This window comes from Mustelus asterias, chromosome 5 (assembly GCF_964213995.1).
Source record: "Mustelus asterias chromosome 5, sMusAst1.hap1.1, whole genome shotgun sequence".
Lineage (NCBI taxonomy): Eukaryota > Metazoa > Chordata > Chondrichthyes > Carcharhiniformes > Triakidae > Mustelus > Mustelus asterias.
This window is the reverse complement of record NC_135805.1, coordinates 21,835,080-21,850,089: the sequence shown is the minus strand read 5'-3', so window position 1 is coordinate 21,850,089 and position 15,010 is coordinate 21,835,080. Positions and strand designations below refer to the sequence as shown.

Below are 15,010 nucleotides of genomic sequence, written 5' to 3'. Positions count from 1 at the left end.
CAAACCCAAACTGTGCAGTCAACCTTTTTATTAAAGTAACTCGGAGCAAACTCTCTTTATAATTAACTCAGAAGCATTGTTTATTTATACATTCAAACCTAGGGAATAATCACACCTTCATACACACACACAATAAGAAGATAGGAAGTACAACTATGAATAACTTAAAAAAGAACTGCAAATATGGATACTCATGATTGTCAGAGTCCATAAAGCTGGATCCAGTGAGGTTACCTTCATGGAGTAGCTATAGTTCAGGCGGGCTCAGCTAACTGAAGAAAGAGTTGCAGGATCCTTTCAAGTAGATGGTGATGCCGTGAGATCTGATTGGTGTGCAGCGACTCGATCTGCTGGATATGATGGCAGGAATCTTCCAGAGAAACAAGCTATGAGGCGGCTTAGCCTTGATGCAGACTGGAGGTTAAACAGCAGACTGAGTTACGAGTCTAGAAATGTAATATTAAAACTTTAAGCTCAGTTCATGCGAAGTTGCCCGTTAATGAGTCAGTTGCAGTCTAACCAGCAGTTTCTATGTCTCTGGTCAAAATCTATTGTTCAGCTTGGGGGAATATGTGACTCTTAGCACCTGCAGCTATAACCCATTTCAATGGCTGTCCTTTTACTATAGGACCAGGCTGGGGACACATGTCATCTGCTGGTCCCTGGTTTTATTAATTGTAATGTGTCCTCAATTGAGATGAGTGAGATTTCACAAGGATGGGGGTTGAGGTTTTGTCCTGCTGGTGGAAATTTCCAGAGACTAGCCAACTTGTGAATCATGTGACCTATAGCAGCCATCCTTTGGTTCAGCAGAGTTCACATTTAAATAAGGAAAAAAAAGTTTGCTTTAAACACTTTATGATCTCTTTCATGACATTGCAGTGAAAAATCTTGCAGATGTTTTGGAAGGCATTGTTCCAGGATAGAGGTTGTCATTAAAGCAAGCCCTGTAGAAGCAATGTTTCTCCTCCAGTCGTTTCTGGATCACTTAATTGTTTTCATCAAACCGATCCTGGTGTTTATGAGAGGCAGGGCTAAGGGCCTGTAGAGCAGTGGAGTACACTGTATTGCTGAACATTAGCCAGTTACCCTCAATGTGTCCATTTTCGCTATACGTAGGTGACTTTTGAGTTTCTCTGACTTATCTTAATGACTGCCTGTTTGAGCCTCAAGACATTGAGATGCTTTTGGATCTTCATACCCTGGGGTGTCCAGGGGATAGATTTTAATGTTTAGCTTTGAAATGATAAGATGGTGGTCAGTCCAGCAATCAGCTCCGCACAGAGATTTTGTAACATCAACATCTTACGAGGTGATGACATATTCAATTCAACATCTACGCACGGAACAGGGGTGCATCCAAGATGTCTTGTTGAGATTAATGAAGTGGCAAACAATGTTGGTGACAAAAAGCTCATGCTCAGCACATGGTGGCACAGTGGTTAGCACTGCTGCCTCGCAGCGCCACGAACCCCGGTTCAATCCCGGCCTTGGGTGACTGTGTGGAGTTTGCACATGCTCCCCCGTGTCTGCATGGGCTTCTTCCGTGTGCTCCAGTTTCCTCCCATGGTCCAAAGATGTGCATGTTAGGTGGTTTGACCATGCCAAAATGCCCCTTAGTGTTCCAACATGTGTAGTTAGGGGGATTGGCAGGGTTAAGTTTATTTATTAGTCACAAGTAAGGCTTACATTAACACTGCAATGAAGTTACTATGAAATTCCCCTAGTCGCCACCCCGGCATCTGTTCGGGTCAATTAATCTAACCAGCACGTCTTTCAAATTGTGGGAGGAAACCCATGCAGACATGGGGAGAATGTGCAAACTCCGCGCAGTGACCTAAGCCGGGAATCGAACCCGGGTCCCTGGCGCTGTGATGCAGCCGTGCTAACTACTGTGCCACCGTGCCGCCCACAATGAGAATTGGATGGGGTGGGCCTGGGTAAGATGCTCTGTTGGTGCGAACTTGCCTCCTTATGCATAGTCGGGAATTTATGATTCTAAAAGGAGACCATTGCTGTTGGAACTGCCAAACCTTTTTTTTTCCAATGGCCCCCTTCCCATGCCTGCTGATTACCTTGGTTGACTTAGGCACCATAACAATCAAGGAATGGAGGTCATGGTTGGAGTGTATACACTGATGAGTTGCTTGCTGTTGCTATATAGGGGGAGTTTAAAGACCGTCAGATGATCATTAACGCCTTTGAGAAGTAAGTCCATTTACTGACAAGATGGTTTGTGACAGTGACGCCTACACCAGCTTTGCATCATTCTTCTTCTCCAGGGCACTTCAAAGAATGGGGAATCAACATGGATTACATTGAGTTGACCCTCCTTCGGGAGACATCTCACTGAGGGCGGCAAACTGGGCATTGTACCATGCCAGCTCTCCACTGGCAAGAGCAGTTCTATGTAGGTACTTAATGATATAAGATGCATTTGAAAAACCAGTGTCAAGGAGTGATACTCATTACTAACAGAGAACAACGACTCTGAAAACAAAAAAAAACCCTAAAAAACAGTGCAAATCTAGATCAGCGATGCTTTTGAGTACCTAATTAGAAGTTGAATTAAAATGCAGCTCGTTGGTACGGCCCTTGAGGTGACTTGTCAAAGTCAAGCCAAGTAGAAGCTGCACGGGAACCAAGTCATAAATCTTTCGAAATAAATCTTTGGTAATGTTTGTGCTTCAAAGCTATCAGTAAAAATATGACAGTTCTTTTACAAAACTTTTTTCACCCCTTTCTATTGGTATGAATGAAATTATGTTTAAATATTGTCCCTGTGCGGGCAGTATGGTTTTGTTAATATTTGCACAAACCTATTAAGTAGCTCAGTTTCTATAGTTTGCCATCTTTTATTTATTCATTTACAGCGTGTAGGTGTTGCTGGCTAGGCCTGCAGTTATTAACCATCCCCAATTGCCCCTAAGGTGCTGGGGAACTGCCTTCTTGAACCGCTGCAGACCATGCGGTGTAGGTTAGGGAGGGAGTTCCAGGATTTTGACCCAGTCTCAGTGAAGGAACAGTGAAATATTTCCAAGTCAAGATGATGAGTGGCTCGGAGGGGAACTTCCAGGTGGTTGTGTTCCCATGTATCTGCTGCCCTTGTCTTTCTAGTTGGTAGCGGTCGTGGGTTTAGAAGGTGCTGTCTGAGAAGCATTAGTGAGTTCCATGCAGTGCATCTTGCAGATGGTACACACTGCTGCCACTGGTGGGGAGAGTGAATGTTTATGGATGGGGTACCAATGAAGCAGACTGCTTTGTCCTGGATGATGTTGAACTTCTTGATTGTTGTTGGGACTGCATTCATCAAGGCAAGTGGAGAGTGTTCCATCACACTCCTGACTTGTGCCTTATAGATAGTGGACAGGTTTTGGGAAGTTAGGAGGTGAGTTAGTTGCCACAGGATTCCTAGCCTCTGACATGCTCTTGTAGCCACAATATTTATCTAGCGAGTCCAGTTCAGTTTCTGGTCAACAGTAACCCCCAAGCTGTTGATAGCTGGAGATTCAGTGATGCTAATGCCATTGGATGTCAAGGGGCAATGGTTAGATCCTCTCTTGCTGGAGGTGGCCATTGTCTAATACTTCTGTGATGTGAATGTTACTTCAAGCAGCTGAACATGTTTGGGCCGAGAACACAACTTGAGGAATTCCTGTAGTGATCTCCTAGAACCGAGATGATTGACCTCCAGCTGCCATCTTCCTTTGGTCCAGATGTGACTCCAAGCAGTCTGATCTGGTGTTCATCTGTTTGGTACCTACACTGGGCAAATACAACTCTGCAACCATTGGACCAATCATTTATCTGAATGACTGTATGAATATCACGTATCAGATAAATGCAGATGAGGAAGACTTTTCAACCCATCCTGTACAATTTGCGATCATTTATTTTTTAAATGACTTCGCCTCCAGTCGTGTCCCAAAGGTTTGTTCATGTGTTGATTATTATTTTGGTGAAACACGACTGGATAGCAATCCTAAATCTCCCTTTCATCCTTGCAGCCTACGGTTTAGTTCAAAGAAATTTTATTGATCTGCCTTTTCTATCTCGTTTAATAAGATCACCTTCCAGTCAACTCCTCTGAAGTACGGCGAGTCCAAATTTTTCCTCTCATAATTCAAACTGTGCGCGCCATTCTGGCTGTTCCTTAAACTGTCTCCAGAGCCAGTAGATCAGTGAACAGAAAGACACGGTGTTTGACAAAACTGCAATATAGTTCGACCACAATTTCTATTTAGACTCTGATTAGTCCATTCGGTTCAGCATTGTACTTGCCTTGACTGCTGTTCCAGTACTTAAGATTCTTGAGTGACGAATCTGCTACATAATAGGAGCAGGAGTAGTTGAATGGCTTACTTCTGCTCCTATTCCGTATGTTCGTATACGGTCTCTCGAGTTGCTCATTCAACAAGATCGTGGCCAGTCTCCCAACTCCACTTTTCCATCCGATCTCCGTGTTTCTTGAAAAAACCTCAGCTCTCTTATTGCTTCACCCTTTTTCTACCTGAACAATGTTTTCACTCACCAATATACTGTCGGTCGCAATCTGCCTCCTAGTCTAGAATCATCTGCAAACTCGACCAATTTGCATAGATAGAGTTCCTGATTGCAAGTTGTTAATGCAAATGAGGAACAGTAGGGGTTATAACACAGATCCCACTCAGCACCTCACCCACCCTGCCCTGCTGCTTTCTTGCATTTTGCAAATTTGTTCTTCACACCCAGGTTTTACCACAAACGCTGAATGCCTCCAGTTTCAGCAGCAATCCTCTGCGAGGAACTGAACTGAAATTTAACTTTACTAAACACTAAATTTCCCATGTTTAAAAGAAAATTATATCAGTTTCTCAGGATCTTCCCCTCCTGAACTTAGGTTTGGCTCCCACTTCTTAGATCATCATATGAATAATGATTAACTTTGCACTCAATATCAATTATATCATTTTCATCGGCGCGATGGCAGAGTGCTTAGCACTGCTGCCTCTCAGTGCCAGGGACCTGGGTTTGATTCCCGGCTTGGGTCACTGTCTGTGTGGAGTTTGCATGTTCTCCCCGTGTCTGCGTGGGTTTTCTCTGGGAACTCCGGTTTCCTCTCACAGTCCAAAGATGTGTGGGTTAGGTTGATTGGCTATGCTAAATTGACCCTTAGTGTCCTGGGATGCATAGTTTAGAGGCATTAGTGGGGCAAATGTGTGGGGTTACAGGGATAAAGCCTGGGTGGGATTATTGTCGGTGCAGACTCGATGGGCCAAATGGCCTCCTTCTGCACTGCGGGGATTCTGATCTGAGCTATGCAGCCTAGATATCATAACCAATGTATCTTGTTTTCACGAGAATAGATTAAAAGACTGCACAGTGGGTAAGAAGCATGAAGTTTCTTGAAGTTCATGACATTCATGAAGTTTCTTGACCAGCTAATCACAGAATTATTAAAGTGAAGGAGGCCATTCAGCCCATTGTGTCTGCACCGGCTCTCTGAAAGGGCAAATTACTTAGTGCCATAACCCTGCACATTCTTCCTCAGTCTAATTCCCTACTGAATGCTTCAATTGAACCTGCCTCCACCACCCTCTCAGACACTACAATCATGACTTCAACCATTTGCTGCATAAAGTTTTACCTCAGATCACTTTAAATCTGTACCGTCGTTCTCGATCAGCTTCTCCCTATCTGTCCAGATCCCTGATTTTGAATATCTCTCTTGAATCTCCTCTGAGCCTTCTCCAAGGAAAACAATCCAAACTTCTCCAATTTTCATATCTGAAGTTCCTTGTGCCTCGAAGCATTTTCACACATCTTTTCTGCACTCTCTCCAATGCCTTCACATCCTTCCTAAAGTGTGACGCCCAGAACTGGGCACAATACGCCAGCTTTCGTTGAATCAATGTCCTTTACAAGTTCAACATAATCCTCCAGTGGTCTGAATAACTGTGCTTGTTCGAGACAGCATGAAGTCGAGATGAAGAGTTATAATGGCACAGAAGGGGGACCATGCAACCCTTTATGTCTATACCAGCTCTCAGTCAAGGAGCCTATTTAGTCCCATTTTCCTATTCTGTCTCAATAACCCTGGAGGTTCATTTCCCTCAAGTGTCCATCCAAATTTCTTTTGAAATCATTATCTCTTCTTCCACCACCCTTGTAGGCAACCAGCTCTAGGTCATTCGTTGCAATATAAACATTCTTCCACATATTGCACCTCTTGTCCTAAAATCTTAAGTGTGTCCCTTAGTCCTTTATCATCAGCTAATAGGAACATCTTTTCTTTGTCTATCAAATCTCCTTTTATAATCTTCTCCTTCACACTTCTGACAGTAGGGCTTGGAATTTCTTCAATCCGTTGAGTGAATAATGCACATCCCTCCAACCTCGAGCTCAGTTTCCTTGGTCGAGGTCATGATACATTTCTGACTGGCTTGCTGCCAGTAGCTGATAGTCTGCCAGTTCCCCTGAGGAAAATTCATGTGGTGTGGTAGCAGACTGCACCTGGAAGTCCTGGTGAGCACTGGCAAGAGAGTCACGCAAGAGGGCTGAGAGCCTGAACCCTCCCCCACTCAGCAAGCAGGGAATATGCAGCCACCAGTGGAAAAGAAATTAAGGCAAACTGCTCAGAGAGGTGGTAGCCCACAGTCTTGATGTTTTTTCTTGCCATTTCTTTGCCCTGTCCGAGTCCAGATCTCCGATTCGTAGCAGGGGCCGACACAAACTTATTCTTTTCAAGGACCTCAGCCTTTCTTGTGCCATCATCTGGATTTTAAAACAAACTTTTCGACCTTCCGTGCTGGCGGTGGACCCCACTGTGGGTTTCCCTGTGGCCATGGGATGGATTCAATGGGAAGTCCCATTGACAGGGGTGGGACAAGAAGATCCCCCCTGACGGCAAACGACATGCCGCCTCCCACCACAAGAAACACACGGCAGGGAGGCTGAAAATCTTGCCCCCAGTCTTGACACAACCTGCTTCCTGATTTACCCAACTTCTGTGGTTTCCTATGCCTCAAGCCTGAGCCTTGCCAGTTTTCACTAGTAAGAAAAAGTTATGTGGAATCCAAGTGGTCAAAGTTCACTTGTGTTCTGCTCCTTCCAATAGAGCATGTTTAATTAACACTGTCGCAGATTCTAACTTTTTAAACTTTAAGGGAAGTAGCTAACTACTACCAACTAAAATGTATCCTCCATGACCCTCAAAAGGTCATAACTGAGCAAAACCGAGGACAATGTCTTAACACAATTCCTGTAATTGTAGACGGCATTGCAATCGCATTCCAGATAACATTCCTGTGGCCTATCAGAAATGAGACTACATTGTTCCACAGAATGTTTAAACCTCTATCTGTGTACTTTTACTATCGTCTTTCAATCTATTCATACAATTCCTTTCAAAATAGGAGTCAAATTGACAAAGTATCATTTGACTGCCAAACACCCCTTTGGTAACAGCAGGACTAGAACCTTAGAGTTTGTTTCAAGGAAGCTCAGATTTCTTGACTTGCCAGCGTGCTTTTAGCTGCTTCAGGAGATTATTCTTATTCATTTAAATAAGTTGAGCCCCAAACAACCTGAATTGTATGTAGAAACAGCAAGCCAAGTGGTGGATTGAACCTGATTATTACACTCTTGGTTGTTCAAGCTTTATTATTTTAAAATTAACAGTCTATCCTACACCATTTTAGTAAGTTCACTATAAATATGGTCAGGTTTCAAATCTGCTGGACTTACAAAAAGTATACAATGGGTCAGAACGTCATGGCTCCCTAGTATCGCATTTGGGATGGGGAGGGAGGGATTGGGGGGGATGGGGAGGGAGGGGGGAGAACCCCTGTGATGCAATGGGGAATTCCTCTTGGAAATTTCCAGATAAGCAATTATCCAGAAGTGCCAACTTCCCCTGGCCAACTACGCTGGATTGGGAACCATTCGACAAAGCAATTTGGATGTTTCTGCCAGTATTACGCTCCGACTTACTCAGAATTGCTTTTTCTTCTTCTAACTCGGCACAACATCGTGGGCCGAAGGGCCTGTTCTGTGCTGTACTGTTCTATCTATCTATCTAACTCCTTCAAGCTTCAGAGTAACTATTTTAAAGATCCAGACCGAGCCCCACACGGGACACCTCCCGGTCCAGAGATCCAGCAAGGTAAATCGTTCCGGATTGGCAATCTGACAGCAAGGAAGTTACGGGCTAATGAATTGTCCAATTTTGTTTCGCTGGGAGTTCTGTTTCAGTGAATCTGTTCGGGAGGCAGTAGAATAGAATTTACCACCTAGCGTCACTGCCATCTCAGGAGGTGCCTATCTCTCTGTTGGGAGTAGCAGGTCTCCCCATTACCCGACAGGCTATTTCCCAACAAAGAAGAGTAGGGAGGGAGAGTAAGCCAGAACTTCATGCTGGTTACCAAAGGCAGTAATTGTGAGTTTAGCTCAGACACAAAACGGCAGGAAACTATATCACAGCTCACAAAACGAATTGCCATTAGATCTTTAAGTCAATGAGAATTTTAAAAAACTAATTGTTTTTTTTAAACTTACTTTTAAGGGTGCAGGTGACAGCTTTGTGGGCGCTCTGGCATTCTACATGGCTTACTATCCTTGCATGGAGCTGGAAGAAATGAGCAGAAGGGCCTGTGACATCGCCTCAGTGAGCGTTCAATCACAAGGAACTCAAGCCAGCTACCCCTACAGAGCACAGCTCCCACAGGAACTCTTCTAGGGAAAAAACTGCGTGTTTCAGGAGAAGAAGAAATGGATGGCAGTCTTCATACTTAACTTTATTGATTTTTTAAATTAAAATAACAATTTGTAAATAAAAATGCAGAAGTGTGATATTTCCCACTTGTCACGTTATCGTCTCCTTTGGAAATGTCACCATCGCCTTTTGTGTCATCCCAAAGCTACAGATGTGTTCATTCTATTTCAAGGAAATCTTCAATTTTTAAATTGTTCTTGTACAAAGTCAGTCCATTTGAGCTCCCTGCATCAGATTGACCTGATCTTCTTCTTTTCAAAGAAAAGGACATGCTTGTTCACTGCAAGGGAAATAAAAGTGTGATTACGATACAGCAGTACTGAAACAAAATTGGTAGCAAGTTAGCAGCTGCTTGTAATTCATCTGATCACACAGAACAACAGATGTGGGAATCATCGTATGTGCTGCAGTTGCTTAGCAAGTTATAGCATAAACATCTCACCCTCGTCTGCTTTTACTGAACATCCAGCTAATAGCTGGAGTTTTGTTTAAAATGGTAAAAAAGGACATATTTTGCTAATAGCTATGCCAGTAAACCACAGAACCATAATCATTATGCAGCACAGAAGGGGGCCATTTGGCCCATCTTGTCCATGCTGATCCAAAGACCCAGGTGCCCTTTTTAATCCCACGTTCCTGCACCCAGCCCACAGCCCCATAGCTTACAATACTTAAGATGCGGGGCTCGGTCTGGATCTTTTTGAAAGAGTTTAGGATCTCTGCCTCCACCACCAACTTGGGCAACGAATTCCAGACACCCACCATCCTCTGTGTAAAAAAGTCTTTCCTCACGTCCTCTCTACACCTACCTCCACTGATCTTGAATATATGACTCCTGGTTTTTGAACTCTCTGCCAAGGGAAACAGATTTCTATTCTATCTCTACCCCTTCACAATTTTGTACACCTCAATCATGTCACCCCTCGGCCTTCTCTGTTCCGAGGAAAATACCCCAATCTCTCCTCATAGCTACAGTTCTTCAGCCCTGGCATCATTCGAGTAAATCTTGTCTGCATCTCTCCACAGCAATTATGTGCTTCCTTTAATGTGACCAGAACTGTTCCAGTTGTGGCCTCACCAGTGTCTCATCCAGTTCCATCATTATATTCCTACTTTTGTATTCTAAACCTCTGCCAATTAAGGAGAACATTTCATAGGCCTTCTTTACAGCCTAATCTACCTATAGTACTAACTTCAGGGACCTGTGCACATGCATGCTATGATCTGTCACTTCATCCACCCCTCAGTATATTCCTGTTTATTGTGTATTCCCTCTTACTGTTTGGCCTCCCTAAATGCATTACTCACTCTCAGTTGAGTGGCAACTGTAATTGATTATTTAACCAATAATGCTATTCCCCGCCTTTTGGTCACCCACTTTATTCTGCCTGAAAAATCTATATCGAGGGATATTGAGCTGCCAATTTTGCCCCTCCTTTAGCTAGGTTTCGGTTATAGTACAACATTGTGCTGCCATCTTTGCCCTTAGTTCATCTGTCTTGTTTATAACACTCCTTGCATTAAAGTAAAACAGCTCGACCCCATCAATTTCCTCTGCTGGGTGCTATTTAACCCTCGTTTCTTTTGTCTTTCCGAATCACTGCCTACATCACTAACTGATATCCTCACTCCCATTTCCTGATCTGAATCTGACCCATCTACGCCTACCCTTTGGTTCCCACCCCCCTGCCACACTAGTTGGCAAAGGAAGCTGTTGTCCCTTGAAATTAAGCTCCAGTGCTTATGCGCAATATTACACATTGGTACGAATTTCATCTGTGTGCAGTCTCAACAGAAACACAATGAAAATAACCAGATATCGCCATTTAAAAGACAAAATAATTTAATGCAAACTCAGCAGCATGTCCATAGGACTCTTAAATCGGCCTCGCAGGTGGAGGATGCGGTCAAGAAGGCGTATGGCGTACTAGCCTTCATTAATCGAGGGATTGAGTTTAGGAGTCGGGAGATAATGCTGCAGCTTTATAGGACCCTGGTTAGACCCCACTTGGAGTACTGCGCGCAGTTCTGGTCACCTCATTACAGGAAAGATGTTGAAGCCATTGAAAGGGTGCAGAGGAGATTTACAAGGATGTTGCCTGGATTGGGGGGCATGCCTTATGAGGATAGGTTGAGGGAGCTTGGTCTCTTCTCCCTGGAGAGACGAAGGATGAGAGGTGACCTGATAGAGGTTTACAAGATGTTGAGGGGTCTGGATAGGGTGGACTCTCAGAGGCTATTTCCAAGGGCTGAAATGGTTGCTACGAGAGGACACAGGTTTAAGGTGCTGGGGGGTAGGTACAGGGGGGATGTCAGGGGTAAGTTTTTCACTCAGAGGGTGGTGGGTGAGTGGAATCGGCTGACGTCGGTGGTGGTGGAGGCAAACTCGTTGGGGTCTTTTAAGAGACTTCTGGATGAGTACATGGGATTTAATGGGATTGAGGGCTATAGATAGGCCTAGAGGTGGGGATGTGATCGGCGCAACTTGTGGGCCGAAGGGCCTGTTTGTGCTGTGGCTTTCTATGTTCTATGTTCTATGTATTCAAAGGGCCTTATTTCAAGACACTGATGCCATTTCTTTTCTCAAAGGTGGAGGGGAGGAAGTAGTAACCAAATGGAGTGATTACAAAAGTGTAAGGAAGTAAATAACTCCACTCTGCCCATTAGAGCAATTTCAACAGCGCAAGTTAAAATGTTTACAAGCGCTGAAAGTAAAGTTTTCCAAAACCGCTTCAAGCCAAAAGCTCTGCATGGAAGTGCCCTCAAAGTTCAGTTTTCAATAACATGACACTTGCAATAACACTAAGCCCTTGGGTCTTTCAAGTTTTAACAAGTCAGAAGAGACTCTGTACCACAGCCCAGCTCTGAAGTACTGCACAGTGCGCAAATGTTTTCTCAACCCTTCTTATGCCCAATTTTTCTTTGGAACCGCACCTATCATTTAAAAGTCTCGAATGCATGATGTAAGCAGCATGAGGTTTTTTCTTTAAAAAAGGAAACACACCCAAACCAATGTCCTGCCACAACTGATGTCCAATTGTTTCCATGAGTGGATACATGTTTAGTGAAGGATTAGAATATTATATCATCACATAGCAACAGATTATCAGAATGCTTTTCTTTGCCATTTGGAGGATCACATCCAGGACTGAGAAAGTAGTTACTGGATCCACTCCTTACTGTAAGATGAGACAAACATTCAACATCCAGGCCAGATAAAAATCGTTCCCTGTCCTGATTCCCACTAATGTGCCTCCGACCTGCAAACTCTCCATGATCGCTGCGTTCACCATCATAGTGACGTGCTTAAAAGTGTCCAAAAGTGGGTGGCACAGTGGCTGGCACTGCTGCCTCACAGCGTGGCCTCCACAGCCTTCTGCAGCAAAGAGTTCCACAGATTCACCACTCTCTGGCTGAAAAAATTCCTCCTCATCTCTGTTTTAAAGGATCGTCCCTTTAGCCTGAGGTTGTGCCCTCTGGTTCTAGTTTTTCCTTTAGTGGAAACTTCCTCTCCACATCCACTCTATCCAGGCCTCGCAGTGCCCTGTAAGTTTCAATTAGATCCCCCCTCATCTTTCTAAACTCCAATGAGTACAGACCCAGAGTCCTCAACTGTTCCTCATACAACAAGCTCTTCATTCCAGGGATCATTCTTGTGAACATCCTCTGGACTCTTTCCAAGGCCAGCAAATATAGGACCCAAAACTGCTCACCAGTCTGACCAGAGCCTTATACAGCCTCAGAAGTACATCCCTGCTCTTGTATTCTAGCCCACGTGACATAACGCTAACATTGCATTTGTTTTCCTAACTGCCGACTGAACCTGCACATTAACCTGAAGAGAATCTTCAACAATGACTCCCAAGTCCCTTTGTGTTTCCGATTTCCTAAGCATTTTCCCCATTTAGAAAATAGTCTATGCCTCCATTCCTCCTTCAAAAGTGCATAACCTCGCACTTTTCCACATTGTATTCCATCTGCCACTCCTTTGCCCACTCTCCTAACCTGTCCAAGTCCTTCTGCAGCTCCCCGCTTCCTCAATACTACCTGTCCCCCTACATATCTTTGTATCATCTGCAAACGTAGCAACAGTGCCTTCAGTGCCTTCTTCCAAATCGTTAATGTATATTGTGAAAAGTTGTGGGCCCAACACCGACCCCTGAGGCACACCACTAGTCACCGGCTACCATCCTGAAAAGGACCCCTTTATCCCCACTCTCTGCCTTCTGCCAGTCAGTCAATCCTCTATCCATTCCAGAATGGTCGGTAGAGACTCGATGGGCCGAACAGCCTCCTTCTGCACTGTAGGAGTCTATGTTTATCAGAATACAGCAGATAGTGCCATAAAAAGGGAGCATGGCTCCTGCACCAATTCTCTGACCAGCTTCCTACAAAATTTGATACATTCAGTTGGATGTGAAGAATCTTCCCTCAGAAAAGTTGGGAGGAAGGTGTGTGTGTGCTTTTCGCTTTGTCTGATCGGTGTCAGAAATAGGATTTACGATCCTGATCGGAAGGTCTGGGCTAATGTTTTTGGATGATTCGCTGCTTCTAATAGGTGAGTGTTCACAGCACTAAACTTGGCTGCCTGTTGTACCAAGATCATAAGAAATGCCAGTGTGAAAAGAACATCACCATATTACTCAGGTGCTGTGTAGGAAAATATTCTTCCAGGAACTTTTTTGTCATTTATTAGTGTCACAAGTAAGGCTTACATTAACACTGCAATGAAGTTACTGTGAAAATCCCCTAGTTGCCACATTCTGGCTCCTGTTCGGGTCCACTGAGGAAGAATTTATCATGGCCAATGCACACCTTTTGGACTGTGGGAGGAAACCGGAGCACCTGGAGGAAACCCACGCAGACACAGGAAGAACGTGCAGACTCCACACAGTGACCCAAGCCGGGAATCGAACCCAGGTCCCTGGCGCTGTGAGGCAGCACTGCTAACCACCGTGCCACCATGGAGTTTACAACAAAAATATGCATTTATATTGTGCCTTTAAAACATCCCTTGGCATTTCACAGGAGTACCATTAAATAACATTTGAGGCTGAGCCATAGATCATAGAAATCATAGAATCCTACAGTGCAGAAAGAAGCCATTCGGCCCATCGAGTCTGCACCAACCACAATCCCACCCAGGCCCTATCCCCATATCCCCACTAATCCCTCTAACCTATGCATCCCGGGACACTAAGGGCAATTTAGAATGGCCAATCAACCTCGCCTGCACATCTTTGGACTGTGGGAGGAAACCGGAGTACCCGGAGGAAACCCATGCAGACACAGGGAGAATGTGCAAACTCCACACAGACAGTGACCCGAGCCGGGATTCGAACCCAGGTCCCTGGAGCTGTGAAGCAGCAGTGCTAACCACTGTGCTACCGTGCCGCCCACTGTGCTACCGTGCCGCCCATGTTACATGATCATAGGACAGATAACAAAAGCTTGGTTAAAAGAAGTAGGTTCTAAGGAGAATTCTAAAGGAAGAAAGAAGGAGGGAGAGAGAAGTGGAGAGGCTTAGCGATGGAATGCCTTAGGTTGGCTGCCAATAGTGAAGCGATTATGAAGGCCATAATTGGAGGAGTACTGAGATTTTTGTAGGGCTGAAGGCACATTACTGAAAAACAGTACAGGGAACATTATTGTTTTCTGACCTGGATTACTTAATCTAACAGTGGATTCCAACCACAAATGGAGGTGCAGGCAGATCTGATAGGGGCCTTTTAGATAAGCACATGAATATGCAAGGAATATATGGAAAAGGACCATGGACAGGCGGCAGGAATTAGTTTAATTTGGCATCATGTTCGGCACCTCACGGGCCGAAGGGCCTGCTCCTGTGTTGCACTGTGCTGCTCTATGTACTTAAATTAAAAAGTCCAGTACCAATTTACTAAATGAAATTCAAGACCAGTTATAAAAACATTACAGTAAGGCCAATACCTTGTGTCTTGTTCAGATCTTACTGTGGAGGATTTGGACCAGAGAAAGTAAGGAGTCACACAGACATTGATCGCAAATTCTCAGATATCTGTCATGCTTTTTGGTTGATTTGCCAAACAGCACAACAGACTCACCCCCTAGGGAAAGCTGTGCCTAAACTAGCAGACGGTGGAAGGAAACCCAGAGCCAGTCTCCTGAGTGCCACAGATGAAGGGGAAGTGAGTATCACACTGCCGTAGAGAACCAGCCTGCAAATGTCAACAAGAGGGATTTAAACTCTTCCTCAGGCCAGCACTGTTGATGTAGTTA

General features: G+C 44.5%; 2 protein-coding genes across 7 annotated transcripts in view; one reads left to right on the top strand and one right to left on the bottom strand.

The window, feature by feature from the left end:
• The window catches only part of rbks (ribokinase), a 154,535-nt gene extending 145,648 nt beyond the window's left edge, over window positions 1-8,887 (top strand). For 4 of the 6 annotated variants that reach the window (XM_078212256.1, XM_078212257.1, XM_078212255.1 and 1 more), the window contains one exon: window positions 8,543-8,760. In XM_078212256.1, the coding sequence (XP_078068382.1) occupies window positions 8,543-8,716 (174 nt within the window). In that variant the 3' untranslated portion in view covers window positions 8,717-8,760. Of the gene's footprint in view, window positions 1-8,542 lie in introns of all 6 variants that reach the window. The other 2 variants (XM_078212260.1, XM_078212258.1) reach the window with 2 other exon arrangements.
• The window catches only part of mrpl33 (mitochondrial ribosomal protein L33), a 72,527-nt gene continuing 66,270 nt past the window's right edge, over window positions 8,754-15,010 (bottom strand). The window contains exon 5 of the mRNA XM_078213529.1: window positions 8,754-9,032. Coding sequence (XP_078069655.1) covers window positions 8,983-9,032 — 50 coding nt within the window. The 3' untranslated portion in view covers window positions 8,754-8,982. The remainder of the gene's footprint in view (window positions 9,033-15,010) is intronic.